The sequence below is a fragment of the Adiantum capillus-veneris genome, chromosome 22 (genome assembly GCF_014529385.1).
Source record: "Adiantum capillus-veneris isolate H3 chromosome 22, ASM1452938v2, whole genome shotgun sequence".
NCBI classification, from domain to species: Eukaryota; Viridiplantae; Streptophyta; class Polypodiopsida; order Polypodiales; family Pteridaceae; genus Adiantum; species Adiantum capillus-veneris.
The window spans coordinates 74,375,443-74,399,943 of NC_140952.1; the positions used below are offsets into that span (position 1 = coordinate 74,375,443).

At 44.5% G+C, this 24,501-nt stretch overlaps 2 protein-coding genes across 5 annotated transcripts in view; one reads left to right on the forward strand and one right to left on the reverse strand.

The window, feature by feature from the left end:
- Positions 1–13,622, forward strand: part of LOC147429597 (uncharacterized) — a 70,362-nt gene extending 56,740 nt beyond the window's left edge. The window contains exons 7-9 of one of the 2 annotated variants that reach the window (XM_086495857.1): positions 12,621–12,693; positions 12,829–12,921; positions 13,058–13,622. In XM_086495857.1, the coding sequence (XP_086351983.1) occupies positions 12,621–12,693; positions 12,829–12,921; positions 13,058–13,231 (340 nt within the window). In that variant the 3' untranslated portion in view covers positions 13,232–13,622. Of the gene's footprint in view, positions 1–12,620; positions 12,694–12,828; positions 12,926–13,057 lie in introns of those variants that run through there. The other variant, XM_086495858.1, reaches the window with a different exon arrangement.
- A 2,891-nt stretch (positions 13,623–16,513) lies between these two features.
- Positions 16,514–24,501, reverse strand: part of LOC147429598 (Terpenoid synthases superfamily protein) — a 42,632-nt gene continuing 34,644 nt past the window's right edge. Inside the window, exon 2 of one of the 3 annotated variants that reach the window (XM_086495860.1) lies at positions 16,514–17,740. In XM_086495860.1, the coding sequence (XP_086351986.1) occupies positions 16,794–17,681 (888 nt within the window). In that variant the 5' untranslated portion in view covers positions 17,682–17,740 and the 3' untranslated portion in view covers positions 16,514–16,793. Of the gene's footprint in view, positions 17,757–24,501 lie in introns of all 3 variants that reach the window. The other 2 variants (XM_086495859.1, XM_086495861.1) reach the window with 2 other exon arrangements.

The window sequence follows — 24,501 nt, forward strand, 5'->3', positions numbered from 1 at the left end:
TAGCAGGCTAGAGTGTAGGTCGACCCCCTTGTATCACGATCATCCTGCTGGTGGAGGATAGCTCAAACTGTAATGCTGGGCCCGTGAGAGTGGACCAAGCAACTGCCCCCCCAAGTGAACTGTCGTGCTGTAGAAAGAGCTAGCATCATCCGAAGGACCCGAAGCCAAACCTGCTCTGCCATAGGGCAGTCCCAAAGACAATGACGCTAACTCTCCAAAGGATGGTCACAAGTTGCACGTGTTGCCGAAAAGGCGACTATGTACAACCCAGCTCCCTACAACTGTAGCTCTATGTGCAACCAACCACTGGAACAACCTGACTCGCCGCGGCTGTCTGGCGGCATCCCACAACCTTGCCCAAAAAGTTGTCAAGAACTCAACTGTGAGATCCTCCTCCTGCCAATTAGGTGATGCAGCAGGACGAGCCTCTCTCCGTGTTGCCAGTATGTGACGTCCCAATCGAACAGTGTACTGAAAGAAAGGGACACTTGGATGGTCGGCTGAGGAGAAAGGGTCCCTCCAAAACCACATTCCAGGATCCCACTGCACTCGTGCCAGTGGGCAACTCTTCCAAGCCCACAGCTTCCAATGGCCTGTCTCAAGAGCTGCTGGGTCAGGATCTATGACACAAGTCCTCCCAGAGATGCCCACAACTCGGATCCTCTGAAAACAGCACTCTGTAACCTGTGGGGCCTCTACTAAGACTTTGTGCAAACGACCCTCGCCCTGTAGCTCGAAAAACATGGAGGGTATAGTCTGTGAGCAAGCTCGAGAACTGTGATGAGGACCTCTAGTCGCGTGAAGGCCCCCATCCATCTGGGCGTTGTTGACTCAAGAGGTGTAAGCCACTCAGCTGGTACTTCCTCTATGATGTCCTGACACATGCTCTGCAGCCCTCTTATGCCCTGTAGCGGGATGCACTGAAGCTCCTCTGACAAACCTGAGAACTGTAGCCAGTCACCAAAAGCGCGTGCTGGACCCTCTGCCATGGAACCCCAAGAAACATGAGGCCTACTACCAACCAAGTGGCCTCTCTGAGTGCTGACCATGGGGTTCCAAACAAGGGACTGTCTCAAGCGCTCCTCCTTGCAAGTAGGCTGGTGCTGCTCCAGACCTCTTCGCAGTTGCTCCCAAGAGCGAAGCAGACTCACAACAAAACGCTCCTTGATTCTCTTGCTCAAGGCAATTCTGCGCATCTTTGTGAAGATCCATTTGGTGGAAGGTCTCCAAAGGCCTCTAGCCTGAGGCACTCTAGCTCTAAGCCGCTGAATCAAAAACTCCTTCCAGGGCTCCTCCCCTGGAAGCAGTCCTCTGACAACAAACTTCCCAAGGAAGGCTCTGCTCTACTATGCTGGGTCTATGATCCCTAACCGCCCTTGAGAACAAGGTAGAGTGATGACCTGCCAGGCCACTCTGGCCCGGGCTATGTGAGTATCGCCCCTTGACAAAAGGAAATTCTTGATCAACCTCTCTACCTGGCTGATGCAGGAGCTCGAAAGATCCAATAAGATGTAATGTACCATATAGTAGTCAACAACACCTGGTTGGCCACTACAACTCTGCCTACCAAAGCTTGCTGAGCTCCAATGTAACAGCTTCCTCCTGATGGATAGGGGGAGGGGAGCAATCTGGTGCTCAGGAGACAAGTCCAAGCCAACCTGACAGCCCAAGTATCAAACTGCAGTCTGTGGGGGGGTCCGTCTGAAACCGTCGCCTGGCAGCCAATCAGGCGTAGGAGCACTGCCAACCGAGAAAGCCACCAGTTGATTAGTCCGCCTGATGCACAACAAATGGTCTCACGAGCGTGCTCACCGTGTGTAGGTTGATGATGTGGCATGCTGTATGGACCATTCCTGATTTTGTGCGGTTGGCTGTATGGAATTTCCGTGATTTACGTTGAGGTGCTTTTTGGGTGCGAGATTTTGAACCTAAAGCTTTTGTGGAAATAGCTTTTCATGTAATTTCTTTTAGAGGCTAGGGACCTTTAAATACATGTGTTGGCCTCTCTCAGTGGCAGTCTACTCACGAGAGATTCAAAGCAAATCCACAGAGTTGTACCTTATTGAAGCAATAGAAAGAAATACCGAAAGGGGTGCCATAGTTTGGGGCCATTGTTGTCTGGAAGTAGAACCCAACCACTACATATCTCGTGTGATATTCTCTCTGTTTCAATTTAGTTGTTTTGAAGTGCTAAACTAAAAGTCTATTCTTTTAGTTCGCACGTGGTTCCGTTCTGGTATAGTGGTATGAAAGCTTCAGGGGTGTGCTTTTTCTGAAAGCATATCGGTCGTGCCAAGAACAGATAGAGCAAGATGGCGTTTCAAGATTCTACAAGTTTTTTTTTCCTTTCAGGAGAGTAACTGGTTCTATATCAACCAGAGGTGGAAGCTAGGAGGTTGGATGAAGGAGAAACGACTAGAGGAGGGTGAGAAGAAGAAATAGGATTCCGTTTTTTCCCCCTAAAAATCTCTAAAAATATAAGGTGCAGCGGAATGATTGTTTGCGCTTGGCTCAAGATGAGTGCTGCGAACTGTGCTCAAGGTTCCTTTTGTTCTTATGGAAGGGAGAGCCTTCCGTTCTTAATGGAAAATGCTATGATCACGAACAAAGTGAATGGACAATGTGCGTGCAAGTGTATGAGACTGAGAGATAGAGAGAGAAGAGAGATACGACACCAGAGACGACGTAAAACCCTCCTCCGAAGGCCCCACTCTCGTCGGCGAGAGTGGTCTACTTTTGATTGCACAAAGTGGTACAATGCGAATGCAATGGACTGATGCAACTTGGACTATGCCGGTGACGACGATGGTGATGACGACGACGACTTTAGGGCTGAAATCTGTGGTCTTCTAACTGCTGAAAATCTGCAAATCTTTGGGCTGTTTTGGGTGGCTGAAAATGACTGTTTTGGCTGCGTTTTTATGGCTGAAAATGGGGGTTCTTCTGCAACCAACTGGGGCTGAATCTGATGCTGTCCAATAGGGCTGAAAACGCTGTCCTTCTGCAGTGATAAGGGCTGAAAACCAAAACGCTGAGGCTGCCTGCTGTAGTTGCTGATGAAATCCAAAAACGCTAATACATCTGCTAGCGTTAGTGAATTTCTGATGGTTTTGGTGTGCTGGCGATGATGCACATTTGAAAACGCTAGGGCTTTGTGTTGGTGGCGACACATGCAATGTTGACACGCCGGATCTTGGAGAGGTACTGCTGGGAAACCAAAACGCTAGCTACAAGGGAAGGTAGCGCCAAGGTTGGGGGGGGTTGTGGGTTCTGCTGAGAAGGTGCTTGTTGAGCATATGCTCCTGCTGCCTCTTCTGCCATTTAGTGCTAACTTGGGTTTGCTTATATACAAACTTAACAAAATTGCCCTACCTACTTTTGTTGGAAAGTCACTTAAAAATAATAAGTGAAAATACCAAAAATAGGGAAAATAGGCTATAAATGCACTGGAAAATTCTCCTGACTGAATCTGATGGATTCTGATGGGAATTCTGATGATCATGCTGTGTGCAACCAGAGGATATGCATCTATACCAAGTGACTGGGCATGCTCGGTCTACGAATAGACTCACAAAAGTGCCAGATCACTTCTAATCTAGACTTGACTGGATTGACTGAACCCTGATCATGCTGTAGCTTGTCCACGGACACATAGGGTTGGATGTGTCACGTGACAAAAAACATGCTTTTTTGACGCTTTTTTGTGTTGCAGAGGCCTTTGAAAGTCTCTTCAACCTTTGAGAATTTGGATATGCAAGAGAAGTCAAAGTTATCCTCTTGACGAGCCCTATGCGTTTGATGTGAGCGAATTTTGATTTCGACAATTTTAAAAAATTAGGATTTCTGCAGTATAGGTCAAAATTATGCTTTGGATTCTTTTTGTAGACAATAGGTAATACTGGAAGCATTTGGGAGCATGGATCTAGACATCCACTCTTTTGCAATGAGGAGAACCATTGGCTTGAAATTTTGCACGAGAAATTGTTTTAGAATTTTATTTGGAATTTGTTTGAAATGAAATTTATGTGTCTTGAACTTGTTTTAGTGCCGACTTGAGATTGCTTGATTCTGGTTTTGATGTTGGTGTTTTACTCATGGCTCGGGCTTTTCGGGGAGGAGTATTGAAGAGAAAAATTGTGCTTGATAATGTCTGAATATCTTTTGGCTCGGGCTTTCCAAGGAGGAGTGTTCATGCTAGTTGTAGATTCCCTAAACGTTACAGGCTGCAGTCTGGGGAGCATTTAGTTATATTGTTGGATCCTTTGAACGTTACAGGCTGTGGTCCAGGGAATGTTTAATTGTACTCTTGGCGATGCAGACTGCGGTATGGGGAGCATTTGGTTTAGTAAGTCTCTATATCTCATAGCCTAGACCTTTTTAGGTTATTTGCGGGGGGAGTGATGAGGTAGTCCTTGAATTGCTCATGGCCCAGACCTTTTTAGGTTCTTTGCGGGGGGAGTGTTCATTGGCGACTGTATGGTGTTATGTATTGTCACACGCATGTGTAAGCATCTGTGTTGCATCGTGATGTGTCAACTAGTGAATATATTCCTAATCGGGTGAGAGTGCCTGGGTATGTAATTTTAGTGCATCGAGACACACCATTAAAGATTAGTGCGGTCTTGGTGTGATGGCTAATTTTGCCATCCCAGAATATCAAGAGCTCCAATTTGGATTGAGAAAATTAAACTATCCTCAGGAACAATCCTTCGAATGTCCCTCGTATCTTTTTTTTTGAGCCGAGTTGATTACGTTTTGCAAATATAATCGCGGACGATTACTCTAGAAGAAGAAGAAGTCCTCACCAACTTACATAGCCCGATGGAGGGGCCTAAAGAGGTTGTTCGCCTTTAGCTTCGACCTTGATTCCTTCCAATGGTAGCCTCCCTCCCCTCCTCCTTTGCCTTCTTGATAACCTTTGTGATGCCTAGGCCCTATCCCTGTTTGCTACTTCTTTTTGTTCTTTCCTTTTTCCGATGGGTCTTGTTTTGGTTCTGTCGCTTGTGTGTGTACGCTTTCCTTTTGTTTCTTGTGCTTCCCTTGTTTTCCTTGATGGTGTGTGTATCTTTGTTGTTGTTTCTTGTTGTTTGCTTTGGTTGCTATTTTTTCTGTGTTTTTGGGTGTTTGTTGGAGGTTTTGGCCCATTAGAGGTAGAGGTTGTGTGGGTATGGACCATGGTAGTTGGTCGGTTGTGGGTCGATTTTTGCCTCGGCTCCAACTTTTTCCCCCGCGCGTCATAGGGTTGTTGATTGTATCAGTGGTGGTTTTTTCCCTATGGTTTATTGTAATTGTCATATTGAAGGATTTTTTTCACTACCAGCTCGGTTTCTTCTTTGCTTCGACGGGGTTATGTAATGCCTACGCGCTTTGCAACTTGATTGCGTAATACAAAGAGAGAGAGAGAGAGAGAGAGAGAGAGAGAGAGAGAGAGAGAGAGAGAGAGAGAGAGAGAGAGAGAGAGAGAGAGATGAAATGTTATGTTAAACGTCTTCAAAAGGCCAAAATGACCTATGAGACCAAAATCTTATAGAATTTCTGGGTACAAAGATAAAATGAAGTGAAAAATAAAATCTTAAATGCTAGATGTGAACTAAATAGCTAGTTGGAATTGTGTAGGATATGAGTAGGGGGTGAAAGTAGTGACTGGGGGCCATCACAACATAATGTGGGTGTGTGTGTGGGAATATAATGGATGAGAGTTGATACAAAGGTTGATACAAGATGAGAAGGGTGTACGATCCTCAAAAGAGCTAAATCACAGTAGATCCATCATCGGACGTTGGCGGATCTCATCAATCTCCTCCATGGTTAGCTCGTGCATGTCGAGCCAAAGTGATCCGAATCCTCTGATGCAGCCTCCATCGATGCTGTGTAGTCCTCCGTAGTCGTGGGCATCTGGATCTCCCTAGCTAGGTCGCTCGATCGATCAGCGTGTCTCTGGTGTGAGGAGAGTGTGAGCTCTGTTGTGGTAGCTGCTCCTCCGGCTACCCAGTGTCCACTCTAAAGAAGTCTGTGATCCGTCTCTGAGATTGGCTAGCCTCTCCTCTCATCAGGCTCTCTCTGTGTTTGCGCAGCTCAAGCAAAAACAGACCCAGACATCTGTGGTCCTCATACCCCATGACTCTAGAGAGTGGTCCAAAGCCCTCTCTGAACAGGCAATGAAAGCGGCCTCGTATTTCATAGTAAACTTGGCAATGGAATGTGTAGTGCAACTGTCTCAGGCTCCATCTGACATAGGAGATATGTCCTCGCCTCTGCCAGTACTCCTATGTATCTACTAGTCTCAATCCGAAGCTGGTGTGAAGATGTGCGTATCTGGCCAATAGCACATCGTATCCCATGAGATAAGTGGGTGTCCATGTATCTGGCCTCGTCACAAAACCATCCTCAGTAAGCTGGAGAAGATGCTCTCTACAGAAAGCCATCTTCGTGCCCAACTCCTGTGTCGGTTGTATCCAAGTCCTCCTCGGATCTAGCTGAGTCAGGTCTTGACGGATGAGCATGGTGATCTCGGGCTGTGTAAGAGTTAGAGAGGGTGCATCCAATGAGTACTGGAAGGGGCGCAATCTGTCCGTGTTGAACCCATGTACCCGAAACCATGATGTCATCTGCCCATACCAGCATGTTGTATCTCCCTACATAGCTAACTGTCGAGAGGGCTAGGTGGCATATCTGTCTTTGGGGAGGTCCCACAAGTGGTGTATAAAGGAGATTGATTTGGTAAGCGCCCCAACCACTAGTGGGGGGGCAGCTAGCTTTGCTCGAATAATGTCATGTGGTACGGAAGCCTTGGCTCTAATAAGTCGCGAGATCATAGAGACCAGAAGCTTCTCCACGTCTCCCGATCCATCAGTGCAACCCGACCTCCCGTGATGGTCCAATGAAGGCCCCGATATTTGAACTCCATAGAGCAATGTGGAAGCCACCAGAGTGTCAAAAAGCCAGAGCTTCGTCCGAGGCTCGTGAAAGTGAATCTATGAAGTTCCAAGGTGGTTCAGAACGTACTGTACGTGGCGGATATGTACGTACTGTACGTTGTTCCATACAGGAAAAAAAAATGTGTACGTAAAAATACGTACTCTTGTAAAAAAAAACTCAAATTATTGAACTTTCTAGGACATTTTCAATAAAAAACAATATTGCATGCATTAGCTTTTAGAGACATTTGAAGGTATGTCTGTTTATGTGGCCAAAAGTGTACAGAATGGCTTGAAAACCCTCATGAAATTACTCGATGGCCCAAGGTTGCATCCGTACATACGTGCGGGTTATATCCGTACACAATGGCAGTACGGATCCCTTTTTTTTTTTGAAGGGCTGCTCTATTTCAGCCGATTATGCCTCTTTTCAAAAAACGCCTTGCTGCAGCTAAGAGCGTCTAGTTTTAGCAGAGATACAAGGTACAATGCAGTGGGTGCTCCTTTCTTGTAGGTGCCAGCTTTGAGTGCAGTGTGCGGTTTGTAGTACTTACGACCTATTAGAGTCAGGACTTCAGACTTCAGTCTTGGATTATCATGATTCATTATGTATTTATTTTGATGCTCTTAGTTTTATGTGACCATGACAGCAGACATCTGGCACTATTTGGTTGTAGACATTGGTTAGCTAAGCTGAGCTTTGTGTTTGATTATCATGATTCATTATGTATTTATTTTGATGCTCTTAGTTTTATGTGACCATGATAGTAGACATCTGGCACTATTTGGTTGTAGACATTGGTTAGCTAAGCTCAGCTTTGTGTTTTGATTGTTTGGTTAGAGTCGTGGACTCTAGTTTTTGGCATTTGTAATGGACTATTGTTGATTTGCTTATCTTTATTAGAAGTCTTGGTGAATGCATATATAAATGTATTAAGTACTCTCAGTTTTAGGCTTTGTGAAAAAAAAAGTATGAATTTTACGTATCTAAAAACTGAATCCATTTTGTACTGCGTACCTTACAAACCGAATTTGTACCGAACACTAGATACCTAACTACCTTGGTGCGGGCTTACGATACGGAACGGATCCGTATGTACGTTTTGAAACAACCTTGCTATGAACACATCCTCTCCAATCCACCCTGTGCTCTGGTCAGTCTAGTGTCTGCTGCTCTCCTCAATGAAAATGATAGTCCAGCAAAGACCACCCCAAGGTAGGTGTAAGCACCTCTATACAAACCTGCACCTACTCTTGGGCATTGATGACGTGAGTATGGATGTCGTAGCTGTTGTCCAAGCTATGCATGATAAAGGTGATAATCTTATCCTTCCTGTTTGGACAAGCAGCGAAGTTGAGGTCACATATTGTCAAGTTTGGATCTTTGCTCTTTGTAGGTTTGTAGTAGTATTCATTTTTCGATTTCATATTTAGCTTACCTGAGGACTTAAGAATTTGTTCCTTTAGAAGTAGTTGTGTGAATTTTGACTTCTAGATTTAAGTTTTTAAGATGTCTTATCCTTTTTTGCTTAAAGTTGAGTACGTATTTTAAGCCAAGTAAGCTGCATCATCTTATTTTATGCATGCCTTTTCAAAAAACATTATTAAGTTAAAAATGTTTTGTTTTATCTAGTTTTGTTTCGTAGCAAATAAAGTGATTTAGTTTGTTTGTTTTTGTTTTTTATTTTGTTTTGTTTTGTTTTTTTCTTTTCTTTTCTTTTCTTTTCTCTTCTTGTGTCCCTTGCTTTCATAGTTTTATGAGTGCTTTATTCCCTCTTATAATACGTGAGTTTAGACTATTCTGAACTTATGAAGATATATTTGTATACTCCATTGTCTCATGGCCGTATGTGAATGTGAATGCGGATGCTGATCTCCTGGTCCACTGTGGGGTGTTGTTAAACACCATAACCTTGGTTTTACCAAGGTTGACAAACAAACCATTGTCGTGGGCAAACCTGTGCAAAGCATCCAAGTGACGTTGCATCCCCTCGGGAGAGTCGAAGATCAACACAATATCATCAGCATATAACAATAGTGGAATCGATGTCCCTACGAGCTGTGCACCCCTATCACCCTCACTCTCAATATAGTCAGAAACCTCATCCATATACATACAAAATAGAGTAGGAGAGAGCAGGCAACCTTGCTTCACCCCGATAGTGGAGTGAACTAATGTAGATAATCCCTCTAGAGTGCGTATATGCCCCACTACAGACTTGTATAATGCCATAATCCCTCAGATCAGCTCTGTGGGTACTCCCATCTCCTGTAGTTTGCAGATCAATCTAGCTCTGGGCACTGTGTCAAATGCTTTGTGGAAGTCCACAAAGCTACAATAGATCTGTCTCCCATGTGATCTGTCCTCGTCAATAATGGCTGTGTCAAAATGTGGTCAAGAGTAGAAAAACCTCTCCTGAACCCTGCCTGCCCGACTGCGCATATACCCTCTCTCTGCCCATCTACTCAGGTGCTACTCAAGAATGGATGTGTATAACCGTGCCAATGTGTGTCCAATCATGATAGTGCGATAATTCCCAAGCTCCATAGGGTCTCCTGACTTGAAGATAGGTACAATAGTAGATAAACTCCAAGTATCAGGCAAACCCTCACACATGGCACGGTTGAACATCGCTGCTAAAAGCTCTGCGAGCAGATCCCTGGCATGTATAAAATGCTCAGCCACTAAGCCATCATGATCATATGCTCTCCCAGTCCTCATCCTATCAATGGCTTTCTTCACCATCTCAGCAATGAAAAAGCGCATGTGTGTGGGAATGGTTCGACGGGGTCAGGAAGAGGCGACTATCCAAGAACTGTATACAAAGATGACGCATACTGGCCCCAGGCATTGTAGAAGTAATGGCAGGAGGGGGGGAGTGCTCATGAAAGAGTCGCCATGCCGCACTTGAGTCTTGACGCAAGAATAGTTGATATAGATCTTGCTCTAGTTGAGCCACAAATGCCATCTTCTTCCGCCACACTAGGCGTCGGAAGGCAATCTGTGACTGTTTGTGAGTGATTTCTCCCAAAAGCACCTCCTTCTGAATCCTGGCTCTCATCTTGTGGCACTCCTCATCATACCACTCATTTTGGGGCATGCTCCCAGAACGTCGTCTCTGCTCAAGCTCGGTGTGTGGGTTTGCCTCTACTACTGCGTCATGCAATGTTTGTGTTAGTATAGTATTAAGCTCCTCCAGAGGTCGCCCTGGCTCCTCAGTGCACAGGCATCTGTAGATCCAATCTATGTAGAAATAGTCCGTCTCCCGTGTAAAGGTGTAGCGAGTAGGGGCTGCTATCCGTGGTATTTGTGCTACACTAAACTAGAAAGAGATGGTCATCGACACAAGGGCATGATCTACTGCCACACCAAGGTCCAACTGTGAGGTTCGGGATACTAGAGATAAAGCTCGATTGTGCCATAACATAATCCACTGTGCTGGCTCCATGTTTGTGTGGAAAGCATGTAAAACTTCCCACAGCGGGAAATCTCTATAGGCCATTCAAAATGGCCAATCCATGTGCAATCCCCATATATATCAAGTGCCGTCCGTACTAAGTATGCTCCATATCCTGTGATATTCTAGATAGACCCATATGTGCAATATCCAGCTCTCTTAGCATCTCCTCTGAAGTATCATAAAATACTCTTTGGTGATGGACAGTCCTAGCATTGAAATCTCCCAGGATGATAACATCACCATCCCTGGGTGAGACTGAGGGCAGAGACAGGTAGATACCTCTACGTTGCTATTTGCTACTTTCCTCCAACTAGAGGACAATCCCCCTTCTCTATTTTGGATGATGACGTATGGGAGTTCTCTATATGTACGTAGCCCGCCCATCCCCGTGGGCTATATGTATCGATGGCTGCAACTCCTCCCTGAATAAGACTGTCACTCCCCCTGAGCCACGTCCTCTGTGCTCTGACCGAGTTTCCTGTCTGCAAGCTGTCTCCCATTTGTATCCGTTGACATGTGGCATAGATTGCCGAGGGGCTGATGTGTCTCAGAATAGAAGATGATGTCCCTCCTAGTGAAACTATCCTCAAAAGCACCCACATCAAGGCTTAGAGATCCATTACAATTCCAAGTAGCAACTTTGGGTGTGGTCCCATAGGTCTCGCGCCGTCATGCGGAGCACCTCTCCATAATAACCACTCGTCTATCTCTATAGAAGGCCAATTTCCCTTTCTCTCGGGCTGTCCTTATCTGAGGTATAACTTCTTGCATATGAGCAAGCTGTGAGAGTGTGAGGTCGTCCCTAAGGAATATCCCCGTCTTCTTTAGCATAGGATGCTTCTTCAAGAAATCCTTCTTGCTTCCATGGAGGGGAAGCGAAGGAACAATGTTCTCTCCTTGGAAGTCTCCCCATTTCCTTCTCTCTTCTTCCCCACTCTCCATGCCTTTTGTGTGAGTGGCTTCACTACCCATCATATTTAGAAGCTCTTTGCCTTCCCCCTCCACATCATCACGGTCATTTAGACTGGTTACTCGTACATGTAAAGCTCTAGCCTTCCTTCTTTGATTTCCTGTAGGGTCATGTTGATGATTGTGGGAGTGGGGATGGTTGTTGGTTCTTTCTCTTTTGCTTTCTTGGCAACCTTTATCCATTTCTCGGCCTCATCTACCTTCTTCTGTGTTTTCGTGATTACATCTACCCACGAAGACGTCTTCGCCTCATGTTTCTCTTCTTCTTTGATCTTCCGCACTTGTTCTTTGATGAATTTGAGTTCCTTTATCATTGAGGGCTGGATTTCTCCTTCTTCAAGTCCACTCCCCGCTCTAGTTTCCGCAAGCTCTTGCTCGAGGGTTGAGTCTTCCTCCCAGAGCGCTTGGACTTCCGCCTGAAAGTCTTCTTTCTCCTTACATTGCTTGCCCTCGTTAAAGACCATTTGGATGAGGGTGGTCTTTTCTTTTCACCATCCTTCCATCTCCGTTTTCCACTCTTTCATCTCTTTTTCCACCCGTGTTATCCTCTTGTTTGTGACCATGAATGTTGCCTTCGTTACCGTTGAGGGAGACTTGCTCACGGGTGAGCTACTCTTGGTCTCCATTGCAGAAGATGTGCTATCTTCCCAAGCTACGTACAGAAAACACCTTCATCCCAACCGGGTTGAGAACAGTATGTTTGGTTGGCTAGACAGCGAACAATCGATGCAAACAGCAATCGGGTGCAAATAGCCTACTTCAGATTACTCCGGATGGCTGTAAACGGCCGTCCCCTGCGGAGATAACTGGCTGAGAACACAGTTGAATATGCTGGGCAGCAATGGGGAAACTCCACAGCAATCAAGCCTTGATCTATGCTCAAAAAATTCTGCTATGTTGACTGGAACCCGCAACCCTTCACCTGGGGAAAACTCAAGGCTGAGTGCCTGCTCCAGGTGGGAAACGCCAAATGGTGGTGGGGGAGGAGTGTAGTGTGTAGTGTGGGCAGCAAAAGAACAACTCAAACCCTAAAACAGAAACAGATGGCGAAACCCTAAAACAGCATGTTGAAACCAAAATAGCGAAAAAACAGAAATTCGAAACCCTAAAACGGGAGGTGAAGCCCTAAAACAGCTGGCAAAACCCTAAAACAGCGGAAAAACAGAAATTCAAAACCCTAAACAGAGAGAGAGAGAGAGAGAGAGAGAGAGAGAGAGAGAGAGAGAGAGAGAGAGAGAGTTTTTATTGATTGTACCTGATTCTTTATTTACAGGTACAATATCGACGTTCATGATTATGGTGTTCGTCTAAAATCAATCCAAAAGTTTTTGAAAGATGGCGATAAGGTATGTAGATAGAAGACTCGCATTAAACCAGCTAAATGCTGGGCCTTTTGTGGCAATACTGTGAGCATCACATGAGGTGAGCATTACATATCACATGAAATATAATATACTCAAGCTGACTATGATTTCATGCAGGTGAAGTTAATTATTCAATTTAAGGGTAGAGAGTTAGAGTTCAAAGACCTTGGCATGAAGCTTTTTGACAGATTCCAAGAAGACATTGGAGAGGTAATCTTACATTCAAACCCCCCCCCCCCCCCCCCCCCCCCCCCCCCACACACACACACACACACACACACACACACACAAACAACAAAAAAAGAAAGAAAAAGATCGCTTATGAGTAGTCTTTGACCTTTTTTAGGAAGCAATTGTTGAGACCAGGCAGAGCAAGGAGGTGAGAAGCATTTCCATGGTGTTGGCACCCAACAACAAAGGAAAAGTTGCTGGGCAAGGCTCAAATTCAGAGAAACCCAACACAGATAAGAATGGTAGTGGGGATGTTGCAACAGTAGCAGCTGTTGGTGGAGAGGCGTAATTGAGATTACATTGGCTGTGAGGCTTTACGGTGTTACCAGATCCCTAACAATTATCCAGTGGGGTTTCTGTGTAGTGTATGTAGCTCTATATGATGTTATTCAATGTCAACAGTTTTGTAAATTTTTCCAATACATGAGTGAGATAATATTTGTCCACAGCCAACGAGTTTCCTGTTACTCCAGTAGGCTTTCTAAGCTTCTTGGGGTGTGGCATTTCATCAGCCGTAAAGGCTTACTGCTAGGTATGCTTTTAGATGAAGGGTATCTCGTCTGGTTTCATGTATTCGAAAGGAAAGTGTCGGTGCATGAGAATTTCTCCTCAACAGCATGCAGAGGTGTATGCAAAATTCTAAAATTTTGGACAGTATTTCAGCTTGCCATTTATTTGAATACAGCGTAAGTCTGTGGTTATCTCTAGTTTGTTTCGTTTCCTATGGTGTGACCATTGCTTGGAAATTCGAGTGTGGCATAGTGGTTTGAATGTGTCCTACCAGTAGTGTGGCAACAGATAGTGAGGGTTTGGGACCTCTTCTGGTATTAGGTCATCACAATTTATGACGCTTGAAGTTCTGGACTCTGGATGAGTGTTAGATGATCAACAGTCCTCTACATAAGGAGCAAATGTGACGGAATCGGAGTGGAGTCAGAGCAGTGCACAAGGCGAGGTTTATGGAGCCAAGAACAGGGGGAGGCCATGTTAAGCAGACGGAGGGAGCTATAATCTTGACCCTTTAAGTAGGTTGAATGCCCCAGATAATTTGTGTACAATAAATATGACATACTTCCTTGAGGACGCACTGTGTGAGCAGCAATTTAGGCCTACCTCATTTTTAATTGGTGCATGGGAGATTCTCGGCCATTTCACATTCAGGAATTGACCAACATTGCAAATAGTACTTCTGAATGTAGGATTTTGGCAACGAGAGAGAGAGAGAGAGAGAGAGAGAGAGAGCTGACCGTTTGCCCATAACCATCATGACTAGCCTCCGAAAATGCAATGGGTGGCTAGTGGCTAGCACCAGAGACACACCGATCCCAACCACCAAGAGATCTCTGTGGTAAGATGTCGTCACAAGCAATGTGGACAGTTGCTATACAGAGGAAAGGTACTACTTCAAGAGATAGGTCTTGAAGTTAGCAACTACTTGTGGATATAGAACCAACAAGATTTGTGGTCATTCATTTGAAAAAAAAGAGGAAGGTGCTGCAACCCTAATGTGGCCAGGCAATATGATCAACAAAAACATCAGGAACGTTTAATTGAGAAGTTTGCATCACAGAAGGCAAAATAAGTGGCTTGTGCTATACAAGCTATAATATCATGTAGCAGTCACTTATAGATTGCACGGACCACCACTTATACGTCCATGAGAAGGGAAAGCTGGTCATAGCAGTTTGCATTGTAATCATCCCTGTAAGAAGAGAAATCTAGACTATGCAGTTTGTGCTATCAAGATCCTTTAAAAGGAGGGGTGGTGAGACTCATCTTTCTAAGTAGTCTTGCATGTATCTCGTCTCCAATCCTTCCACGTCAACCAAAGCACAATCCATGCCAACAATGCCACCAAACAGCAACTGGGCATGGCTCTCAATTTGCATGGGTTGAGAGAGAACATCTGCCCATGTTAGGGGGTAAAGTTTGTTGTGAGGTAAGGATGAGTGTAAACAACTTTAAAGGTAACAATCAAGATAGTAGAAGAGCAACACCAACGAAGCCAATCTTGGGGCGGCTCCAAATATAGCAAAAGAATCCTAGATGTCCCACATCCTAAATACAGTGAAGTTTGTGGTCCGATGCACACTCCCATCTTCTAAGAAAAATTTCAATTACTAAGGAGGAGAATTTCTTGTCTCATGGAATCAAACCCTGAATATGTGTGAAGCTCTCTGATTTTGTTTTCTTAGTTATCACTATCGGCAATGTGCTATTGTTATACTTCGCAAATAGCACAAGTTTAATCACCTCCTGATTCATAGAAGGCATCAAAGAACTATAAAAAGAAAAATGTAGATTGCTCGGATAAAATTGCAATCAGGACGAGATTGTTATTATTCAACTTAAACTTTGTACCTAATCAATAAGTAGTCGAATACTTGTGCTATGTAATTGATTAAGAATAAAAGCACTTAACACCATTGCACCCAAACTCATAATGACGTTGACACCTAGTTTAAGGTCAAGCTGGCTAATAGGAAGATTGTATTAACTTTGGCACCTTCAAAATTGGAATTTTACCACAGTAGGCTACAGGTTGGATTAGATAAAGTTTCTTGGTGCTGCCCTCTTTCAGAGCATTCCCCTACAAAAGCCCTTCCCAAAATCCTGCTTGTGTGTGCATTGCACTTTTCATGAAGTTGAAAATGATCGAAAAAATCATCACTTCATGATGGGAAGAAGGTACTGAGCAAAGACTCATGTACATTACATTCTCATCAAAGTGAAAAAATTAGTGAGACATATTAGCACTATAGATGGGGCAAGTAATGCTCCAACAGACATCCTGTCTAGCTCATGCATACGACCGATTCTTTTCCTTTCTTCCTTTTGGTAAATATACTGTTGTTTCCATTTCATTGTGTCATCCGCTACATCAAAGCAAATAGCATAGCTGGTGAACTTCCTAGCACATGACCAATGTTTCCATCCACTTCAACCTTCATTTTGTTATAATCCAAAGCTTGCAAGTCAAGAATGAAAACTCTCAGTTTTACCTGCAATACAAACTACTATTACTTGAAAGTCACACTGCAGTTTTCCAGGATGCATGTGACTTAAAAGGGTGACAATAGGCAAATGAAGAACCCAAGCGGGTATACTTCATTACCCAATGCAAGAATGTTTGAGATTGAATCAGTGCAATAACATTGACAACAACTGCACCCCATTGAGGTACTACCATCAATCCAAGCTAAAGGTTGAATAAGGTGAAGACTCATGTTGGCATTCTTAATCATAAAGTAAATGTGAGGCTCTGTCATGAAGGGGCCCATTAACACACTAAGAAACAAAGAAGACTTCACGGTTTCGCGACGTAATTTAACACACAAATTTAAATATGTTAGCAGGCTTAACAAAGAAGACAATAATTTGGCTGGACCAAAGCAGCGACCGAACATACATATAATGCTTTCAGGGAGTACAGGAGGGAAGGTCTATTTGACGCCAGCACAATCAGGTAAAGGATTAATCAGTGCCTAGTTTATGGGCCACAAGAGCCCGGGTATGAATTGCTCCCAATCAAAACTTCTTGTATGCATAAACAATGGAGCTGGCTTTACTCTTCAATAAGTAATATGTTTTACAAGCAAAAAGAATACAGCAACATATTCCTTTTTTATTACAACCACAATCTTCCAGCAATATGAACAAAGACTTCGCTCTTTTATGAACTTCACCTTGGCTCTTTAGTGCCCAAGGGAAATTAATATCTCTGCATCAAAATTAAATGCCATCTCAACTACAAAATTAGAAATGGCTGAAGCAAGGCTAAAGAACACATTGCCACAGTGAAAAGAAATTCACCTAACGGGAAAATCTCCCCATGTTCTTGCAAAACAGCCTTAATAAGTCTTTCTTAAGGCGTGCCATTTTAATTGCAGCTGCATCCAAAGTGGTGATATACCATTTACTCCACGAGCAAGCTTAGGATCAAAGACATTGAAATGCATTTTCTCCAAGGAGTTGAGAAGCACCCCAGCCGGAACTGCTGGTAAAAGCACTGGAACAGCAGCGGACGGTACTGTGCCCGCCAATGCATGGGCTTTGGAAAGATGCGCTTCTGCCACTGATGCAACATCCAGCACTGCATTAGCTAAACCTTCACTATATACTTTTCGATAGATATCCTCCTGCGACACACTGTGCCTTGCTGCAACTTCTATCGGTATATACGTATGATGGAACAAACTGTGATGAGGACTAGCTTTAAGTAAAAGACCAATACCCTCAGCCTTGCCTACATGAGAAGCAGCATGATCAGCAGAGGTTGATCGTACTCCAGCGGCCTCTAGGGTGAGATATAGCAAAGCAGAGGCAGTATTCTCCACATATTTCTCAACCTCCTGCATAGTCCTTGGTGCACCCTCCCTCTCCAAATCAGATTGCCTTGCATCAAGTATCCTTGAAAACCAGAGCTTGCTCAACTTGTGCTCTGCGATAACTGGACTGAGGGCAGTGACCACTGGATGTTCCAGTAACTTGCCTTTGTAAAGGCCATCCAGTGCCTCTCGCCACCATTGAAAGCGCATCATTGCAAGATGTGGCTCCCTGGCACTTTCAAGGATACGTCCTGTCTCGACATTGAATGCACGTAGTGTGAATGCTGCTGTACGAAGCCCCACAGGTAGATGAAGCAGTGTCAAGTAATGGACATAGTCATGGACTTGAACCTGCTGCACACAATAAGAAAGTGCACCCCGAAGCGCCACCGATGCTGAACTCTTGGACATAAATTTGGTCCAATTTGATCCAAAAGTTGTTGTAGATAGCAAGCTGGAAATTTTTTATCCTATGCAGATGCTATACTAGGCAGTATCAGACAAATGACCCTCAGCTCAGAAAGGACAAAAAATATTAAATATAAGTACTTTTTACTACATGAACCACAACTTGGCTTCATCAATGGTTGTCTGCCTACAAACATCCAGAGCCATGGTAAAAATTCAGAAAGAATAAACTCCTCTGTGTGCGCCCATGACTGCATGCGTGTGTGTTCCATGCATGCATGTGTGCACACATGCGTCCGTGCGGGTGTGTAGTGTGTGCCCACATGTGTGCGTTCCTTGCACCCTCTCTGCATAATTAGGCGGAACAACATTAAGTACAGCTCAAAAAACACAATTATTTACTTTTTTGAAAAGAATGTCACCTCCTGCATGAAATAGCTTTGGAATTTCCCAAAGGAAGTGAGGGTTGTTTTACAGCGGAGGAGGTATACATAGCTCTGGAACCTCCCAAAGGAAGTGAGGGTTGTTTACGGCGGGGGAGGTATACATAGCTTTCCCGGCCTATATTGCCATGTATCGCCTTACCCAATAGGCTTGCCCATTAGAGAGTTTCAAGAATTTTATTTGGTTTTCCCTAGTTCACTATGTCGCGAGGGCTGTCTATGTGACTCGAGAGCCAGGGAAGGGGGGGGGGGGGGGGGGGGGGTTATATGTGACCCCCTCTTGAACAAATATGTTGCAGAGTGGTGCCCGTATTTTTGGGTGTCACGTGACACATCCAACCCTATGTGTCCATGGACAAGCTACAGCATGATCAGAGTTCAGTCAATCCAGTCAGTCTAGATTAGCAATGATTTGGCACTTTTGTGAGTCTATTCGTAGACCGTGCATGCCCAGTCACTTAGCATAGATGCATATCCTCTGGTTGCACACAGCATGATCATCAGTATTCCCTTCAGAATCCATCAGATTCAGTTAGGGGAATTTTCCAGTGCATTTAGCCTATTTCCCCTAATTTTGGTATTTTCACTTATTATTTTTAAGTGACTTCCCAACAAAAGTAGGTAGGGCAATTTTGCTAAGTTAATATATAAGCAAACCCAAGTTAGCACTTTTTGGCAGAAGAGGCAGCAGGCGCACATGCTCAACAGGCACCTTCTCAGCAGAACCCCAGCAGTACCCCAACGTTTTGGAGTTCCTTCATCGCCGAGCATCTTCACCACTTGGCGTTTTTCCATGATCACCAAACCCTACAGTTCCCTAGCGTTTGCAGATTTCATATGTCGCTAGCCCTACCAACAACCTAGCGTTTTCCATTGCCGTCATCGCCAACTTTGTCCTCAGCCCTAGCGTTTTCCCTAGCGTTAGTAAAATCAGACCAGCGTTTTTGGTTTGTAGCCTATTTCGCGTCAGAACAGCAGCGTTTTCAGCATTAGACACAGTAGCAGATTCAGCCCTTGAAGCATTGCAGAAGACCCCCATTTTCAGCCCTCGAAAACGCAGCCAAACAGTCATTTTCAGCCACCGAAACAGCCCCGAAATTCAGCAGTTAGAAGACCATAGATTTGAGCCCTAAAGTCGTCGTCGTCACCACCGTCGTCGTCATCGGCATAGTCCCAAGTTGCATCAGTCCATTGCATACGCATTGTACCACTTTGTGCAATCAATAGTAGACCACTCTCACCGACGAGAGTGGGGCCTTCGGAGGAGGGTTTTACAACGTCTCTGGTGTCGTATCTCTCTTCTCTCTCTATCTCTCAGTCTCATACACTTGCACGTACTTTGTTTGTGATCATAGCACTTTCCATTAAGAACGGAAGGCTCTACCTTGCATAAGAACTAAAAGGAACCTTGAGCACAGTTCGGAGCACTCATCTTGAGCAAAGCACAAACAATCATTCCGCTGCACCTTACATTGGTATCAGAGCTTTGGCAGTGTTCTGTATCACTCAAGGAAAGAACCACAAGAATTTTTTTTGCTTGTTGAGGTCGCACGAACCCAAGTTCGCTTGGGCGTGTCGATTCATAATCGTGTTTTGTTGAAGAGTGACAAGAATCCCAAGAAAGAAGGGCTTGTTCACCCTCCCCTTGTGTCTCTTTTCACTCATTGAGAGCGGACCGTGCACTTAGCGGCCGGCCAATCGACGTGAGGTGGGAAAAAGAAACCTTGGTGTGAGCGCAAGGCCGCCTAGGGGTGCGCCCACGGAACGGAGTAGAACTCGGGTGAAGAGAAGATCTGTAACAAACTATTGACGTGTCAAAGCCTAAAGAATGGAGCCAACTTACAGATGATGTGGCTGCCCGAGAGCAAAAACCCTAACCCTAATTTCTGCCAGAAACCCTAACTGCTGAAACCCTAATTTTGGAAACCCTAACCCTAAAACTTGTGAACCCTAATTTTGGAAACCCTAACCCTAAAACCTACAAACCCTAATTCTAGAAACCCTAAGAAGAACAAGCAACAGAAGAAGTCCTACCAACTTATGGGGACCCTGTCGGATGGGACCCCAAGTGACATAAAGGCATTAAAAATAAAGCAGAACACACTCAAAAGACTTTGCACATCAAAATATGATGATGTGGCACTTGTACGGACGTCTCGGAATTCGCGGCGGATTTTTAGGGAAATCCCGAAATTTTAGGAAAGTGATTTTTTGGGGTCAGCTTTTCATATTTGATGCTTTTAGGCTTTGGGCCTTTAAATATGAGCCTTGGGGGCCCTCTCTTGTACTCTTTAGCGCACAGATTGCAGAGGAGGTGCTGTTGTACTTTGTGAATCGGCAGTAATATAAAGAAATACCGAAAGGGGCGCCAAGGTTCGGGGCCAATACTCTTTGGGGTGGAATTCCGCCACTCCATGTCGCATGTCGTCTCTCTCTTTCAGTTCAGTTGTTATTGAAGTGCTAAAAGTTTGTTCAGTCTGTTCTTTTCTATTGGCACGTGGTGCCCGCCTTGTGACAGTGGTATCAGAGCATCAGGCGTGTGCTTTTCTGAAAGCATACCGGTCCTACAAAAGAGCAGACAGAGCTATTGGAATTGAATTATATTTGAGGTATTAGCCACTCCCACCCTTACTTCATCGCGCATCGAGCGCGCTCCCGTCTTCACCGCTCATGTCTTACAGGGCATAAGCCAATTAAGATCCCTTGCAAGAGAAGGATCCAGATTTGTTTCAAGTCACTGTTTTTCTCAGAAGCAGTGCCATGCAGATGTTGATGTCTACAGCTACCAAGCAGCATACTCCAAGTACTTGGCAAGCTTTCAAGAAAATTTTTGCCCGAAGTTATATGGTTTCTGACATCTTTCTTCGGAGTGCAACTTCTGGCAGAGTGGGGTATCCTGAAATGCTTGCCATGGAAACCCTAGCAAATTATAACTTGAAATTTCTCGACATCTTTCAGTAGATGTCTCTTCACGAGCAGATGACTTTGGAGATCCAGTGCGATTGCTATCTTGAGACTACCATCGCCGCCAACAAAACATTGTCTATCCAAGAGCTGATGGACCATGCTGTGCTCGGCTACGAACTTACGGAATGAACCTAACCCTAATTTTTGGTGCAGGTTCCAGGATGGAAAGTCGGTCGACTTTTCGAGCTCGACTGATGTCGAGATTGCTTTTTTTAAGTTTCAAATCTGTTTGAGAACTTGTTCGATGATCCTGTTTGGAATTTGTTTGAAATGGATGCTATCTGTTTTAAACTTGTTTTGGTGCCGATTTGAATTGTTTGACTCTGGTTTGATACTGGTTTCAATGATTGGTGATTTTACTCCCGGGTGGAGAAGTGAGAAATGATGTTTGAGAATGATTGTTCATACTCATGGCCCGGACCCTTGTGGTTATTTGCGGGGGGAGTATTGAATGATTAAAAAGTGTTGTTTTTAGTCATGGCCCGGACCCTTGTGGTTATTTACGGGGGGAGTATTGTTGTTGTTACTCCTGGCCCGGACCTGGATGGTTATGCGGGAGGAGTATTAAGAAGTCTGAGCAGTGGTTACTCTCAGCACCTCCAAACGATGCAGGCTGCGGTCTGGGGGGCGTTTGGTTGTAAAAGGCGTCTATATCTCATGGCCCGGACCTTTTTAGGTTATTTGCGGGAGGAGTGATGAGGGAGTCGTTGAACAGCTCATGGCCCAGACCTGGATGGTTATTTGCGGAGGGAGTGTTCATTGGCGGCTTTATGTTTCTATGTCTTGTAACATGCATATGTGAGCATTTGTGTTGCATTGTGATGTGCCAACTACTGAATATTCCTAATTGGATGAGATTGCCTGGGTATGTAATTTTAGTGCATCAAGACACCCGTGGAAGATCAGTACGGTCTGGGTGTGATGGCTAATTTTACTACACCGGAATATCAAGAGTTCCGATCTGGACGAAAGGAGAAGCTAACTCCTTAATAAAAAGAGCAAACTGATTGTCCCTCGGAATGACCCTCGGAAATTTTTGAGCTAACTTGAGTTGTTTTGCAGATATGTTGTAATCGCGGACGATTACTCTCTTTCAAGAAGGGGAGATGTAACAAACTGCTGATGTGTCAAAGCCTAAAGAATGGAGCCAACTTACAGATGATGTGGCTGCCAAAGAGCAAAAACCCTAACCCTAATTTCTGCCAGAAACCCTAACTGCTGAAACCCTAATTCTGGAAACCCTAACCCTAAAACCTGCGAACCCTAATTCTGGAAACCCAACCCTGAAACCTGCAAACCCTAATTCTAGAAACCCTAAGAAGAACAAGCAACAGAAGAAGAAGTCCTACCAACTTATGAGGACCCCGTCCGATGGGGCCCCAAGTGACATAAAGGCATTAAAAATAAAGCTAAACACACTCAAAAGACTTTGCACATCAAAATATGATGATGTGGCACCTGTACGGACGTCCCGGAATTCGCGGCGAATTTTTAGGGAAATCCCGAAATTTTAGGAAAGTGATTTTTTGGGGTCAACTTTTCATATTTGATGCTTTTAGGCTTGGGGCCTTTAAATATGAGCCTTGGGGGCCCTCTCTTGTACTCTTTAGCGGGCAGATTGCAGAGGAGGTGCTGTTGTACTTTGTGAATCGGCAGTAATATAAAGAAATACCGAAAGGGGCGCCAAGGTTTGGGGCCAATACTCTCTGGGGTGGAATTCCGCCACTCCGTGTCGCGTGTCGTCTCTCTCTCTTTCAGTTCAGTTATTATTGAAGTGCTAAAAGTTTGTTCAGCCTGTTCTTTTCTATTGGCACGTGGTGCCCGCCTTGTGACAAGATCCTTCTCAAACGCGGTTTGCAAGCCAAAGAAAACCTCAAGAACCTCAAGAACCCAAGAACCCAAGTTCCTCGTGGACTTAAGAACCGAAGATCCCAAGAACCCACAAGAACCCACGACTTCAGAATGATCATCACTCGAAGCGGAATGGATACTTCGCTTGGAGGTGATGAGCATGAGAGAGGCGAAGAAGAATTTTCCCCACCAGGAGGTTTTTCCGACCCTCCCCCTTCACCATCTACGACAAGGATTGCGCTAACTTCTATGGAGGAGTTGGACCAGGAAAGAAAAGCAGAAATAGAGCGTGAACACAAAGAAAGAATGGGAGCCATAGAGCGTAACTACACAGAAAGAATGGCAGCCATAGATCGCAAGAACAAAGCAATAAGGCAAGAGATGTTGCGACTCTTTTCTCGAATGCAGGCACAGATGCAACAGGATCGAGAAAAGGAGACTCTCTCAGTCCTTCTTCTCCAAAGCATGACACACAGGATTTGCATGATTGTGTGAAGCATGACTCACAATGATTTGCATGATGATTTGAATGACAATGATAAGCATGATGATTTGGATGACAAAGATAAGCATGATCATTTGAATGATATTGCTAAGCATGATGATTTGGATGATAATGATGAGCATGATGCTTTGCATGATCAAGATGTGATTTCTCACAAGCATGATGATTTGCATGATCAAGATGTGATTTCTCACAAGAATGATGAGTTGCATGAAGATGATGTGATTGTTCACAAGGATGATGTGTTAGTGGATGCTTTTTCTAGCGAAGCTAACCTCGTTGTAGATTCGATCAATCACAAAGAACCGATCTTGGCTTTCGAGTCGAGGTCCAAAGAACCCCCACAGAACGATTCGATCATTCAAGAAGGATCGATCTTGGCTCTCGAGCCTAGGTCCAAAGAACCCTCACAGGAAGTATTATGTGTTCGCATGATTGATACGCACGCATTGTTCGAGTGTTTCATTCGTGATCGTTTCCTGTATTTTCGTCAGCATCGTTATGTGATCCCTTTTCCTAGGCATGACATATTGTATGTTGAGCACGTTTCTCTCATGGATGAGCACGAATGTATGTGGATTTTTCGTGAAAAGCTGAAAAGTATGCATGTAAGGAAGTCACATTCCATGTCTCTTCCTTGGCATGACACAGTTTCCGAACGAGCACATAAAAGTGTGAGCACCAAGCATGGGCATTTCCGTTGTGAATTGCCACAGTTGATTGCTCTAGATCATAAGAGAAAGATTCGATCTCATTGTTTGCGTGTATGTGGTGAACGGTTTAGCACTCCGTTTCTTTGTTCAACCACATTGCATGCACAATCTTTGAGGTAGACAAGATTTTCACTTTACATGGAATGGGTATGTTCATGGTTTTGTGTTGGAGATGGTTTCAGGAATTTTCAGCCATGGAGATTCTTGAAGACGGAAGAAGCAGGTCTCTAGACGAAGTTGAAGCAAGGAAGGAGCCACAGAAGACTTTGTGTCGCTTTCAGCGCGGCCCAAAGAAGCAAGCGTTGCAGACCTTTATGAAGTTCAAGTACCGCACGACCCACACA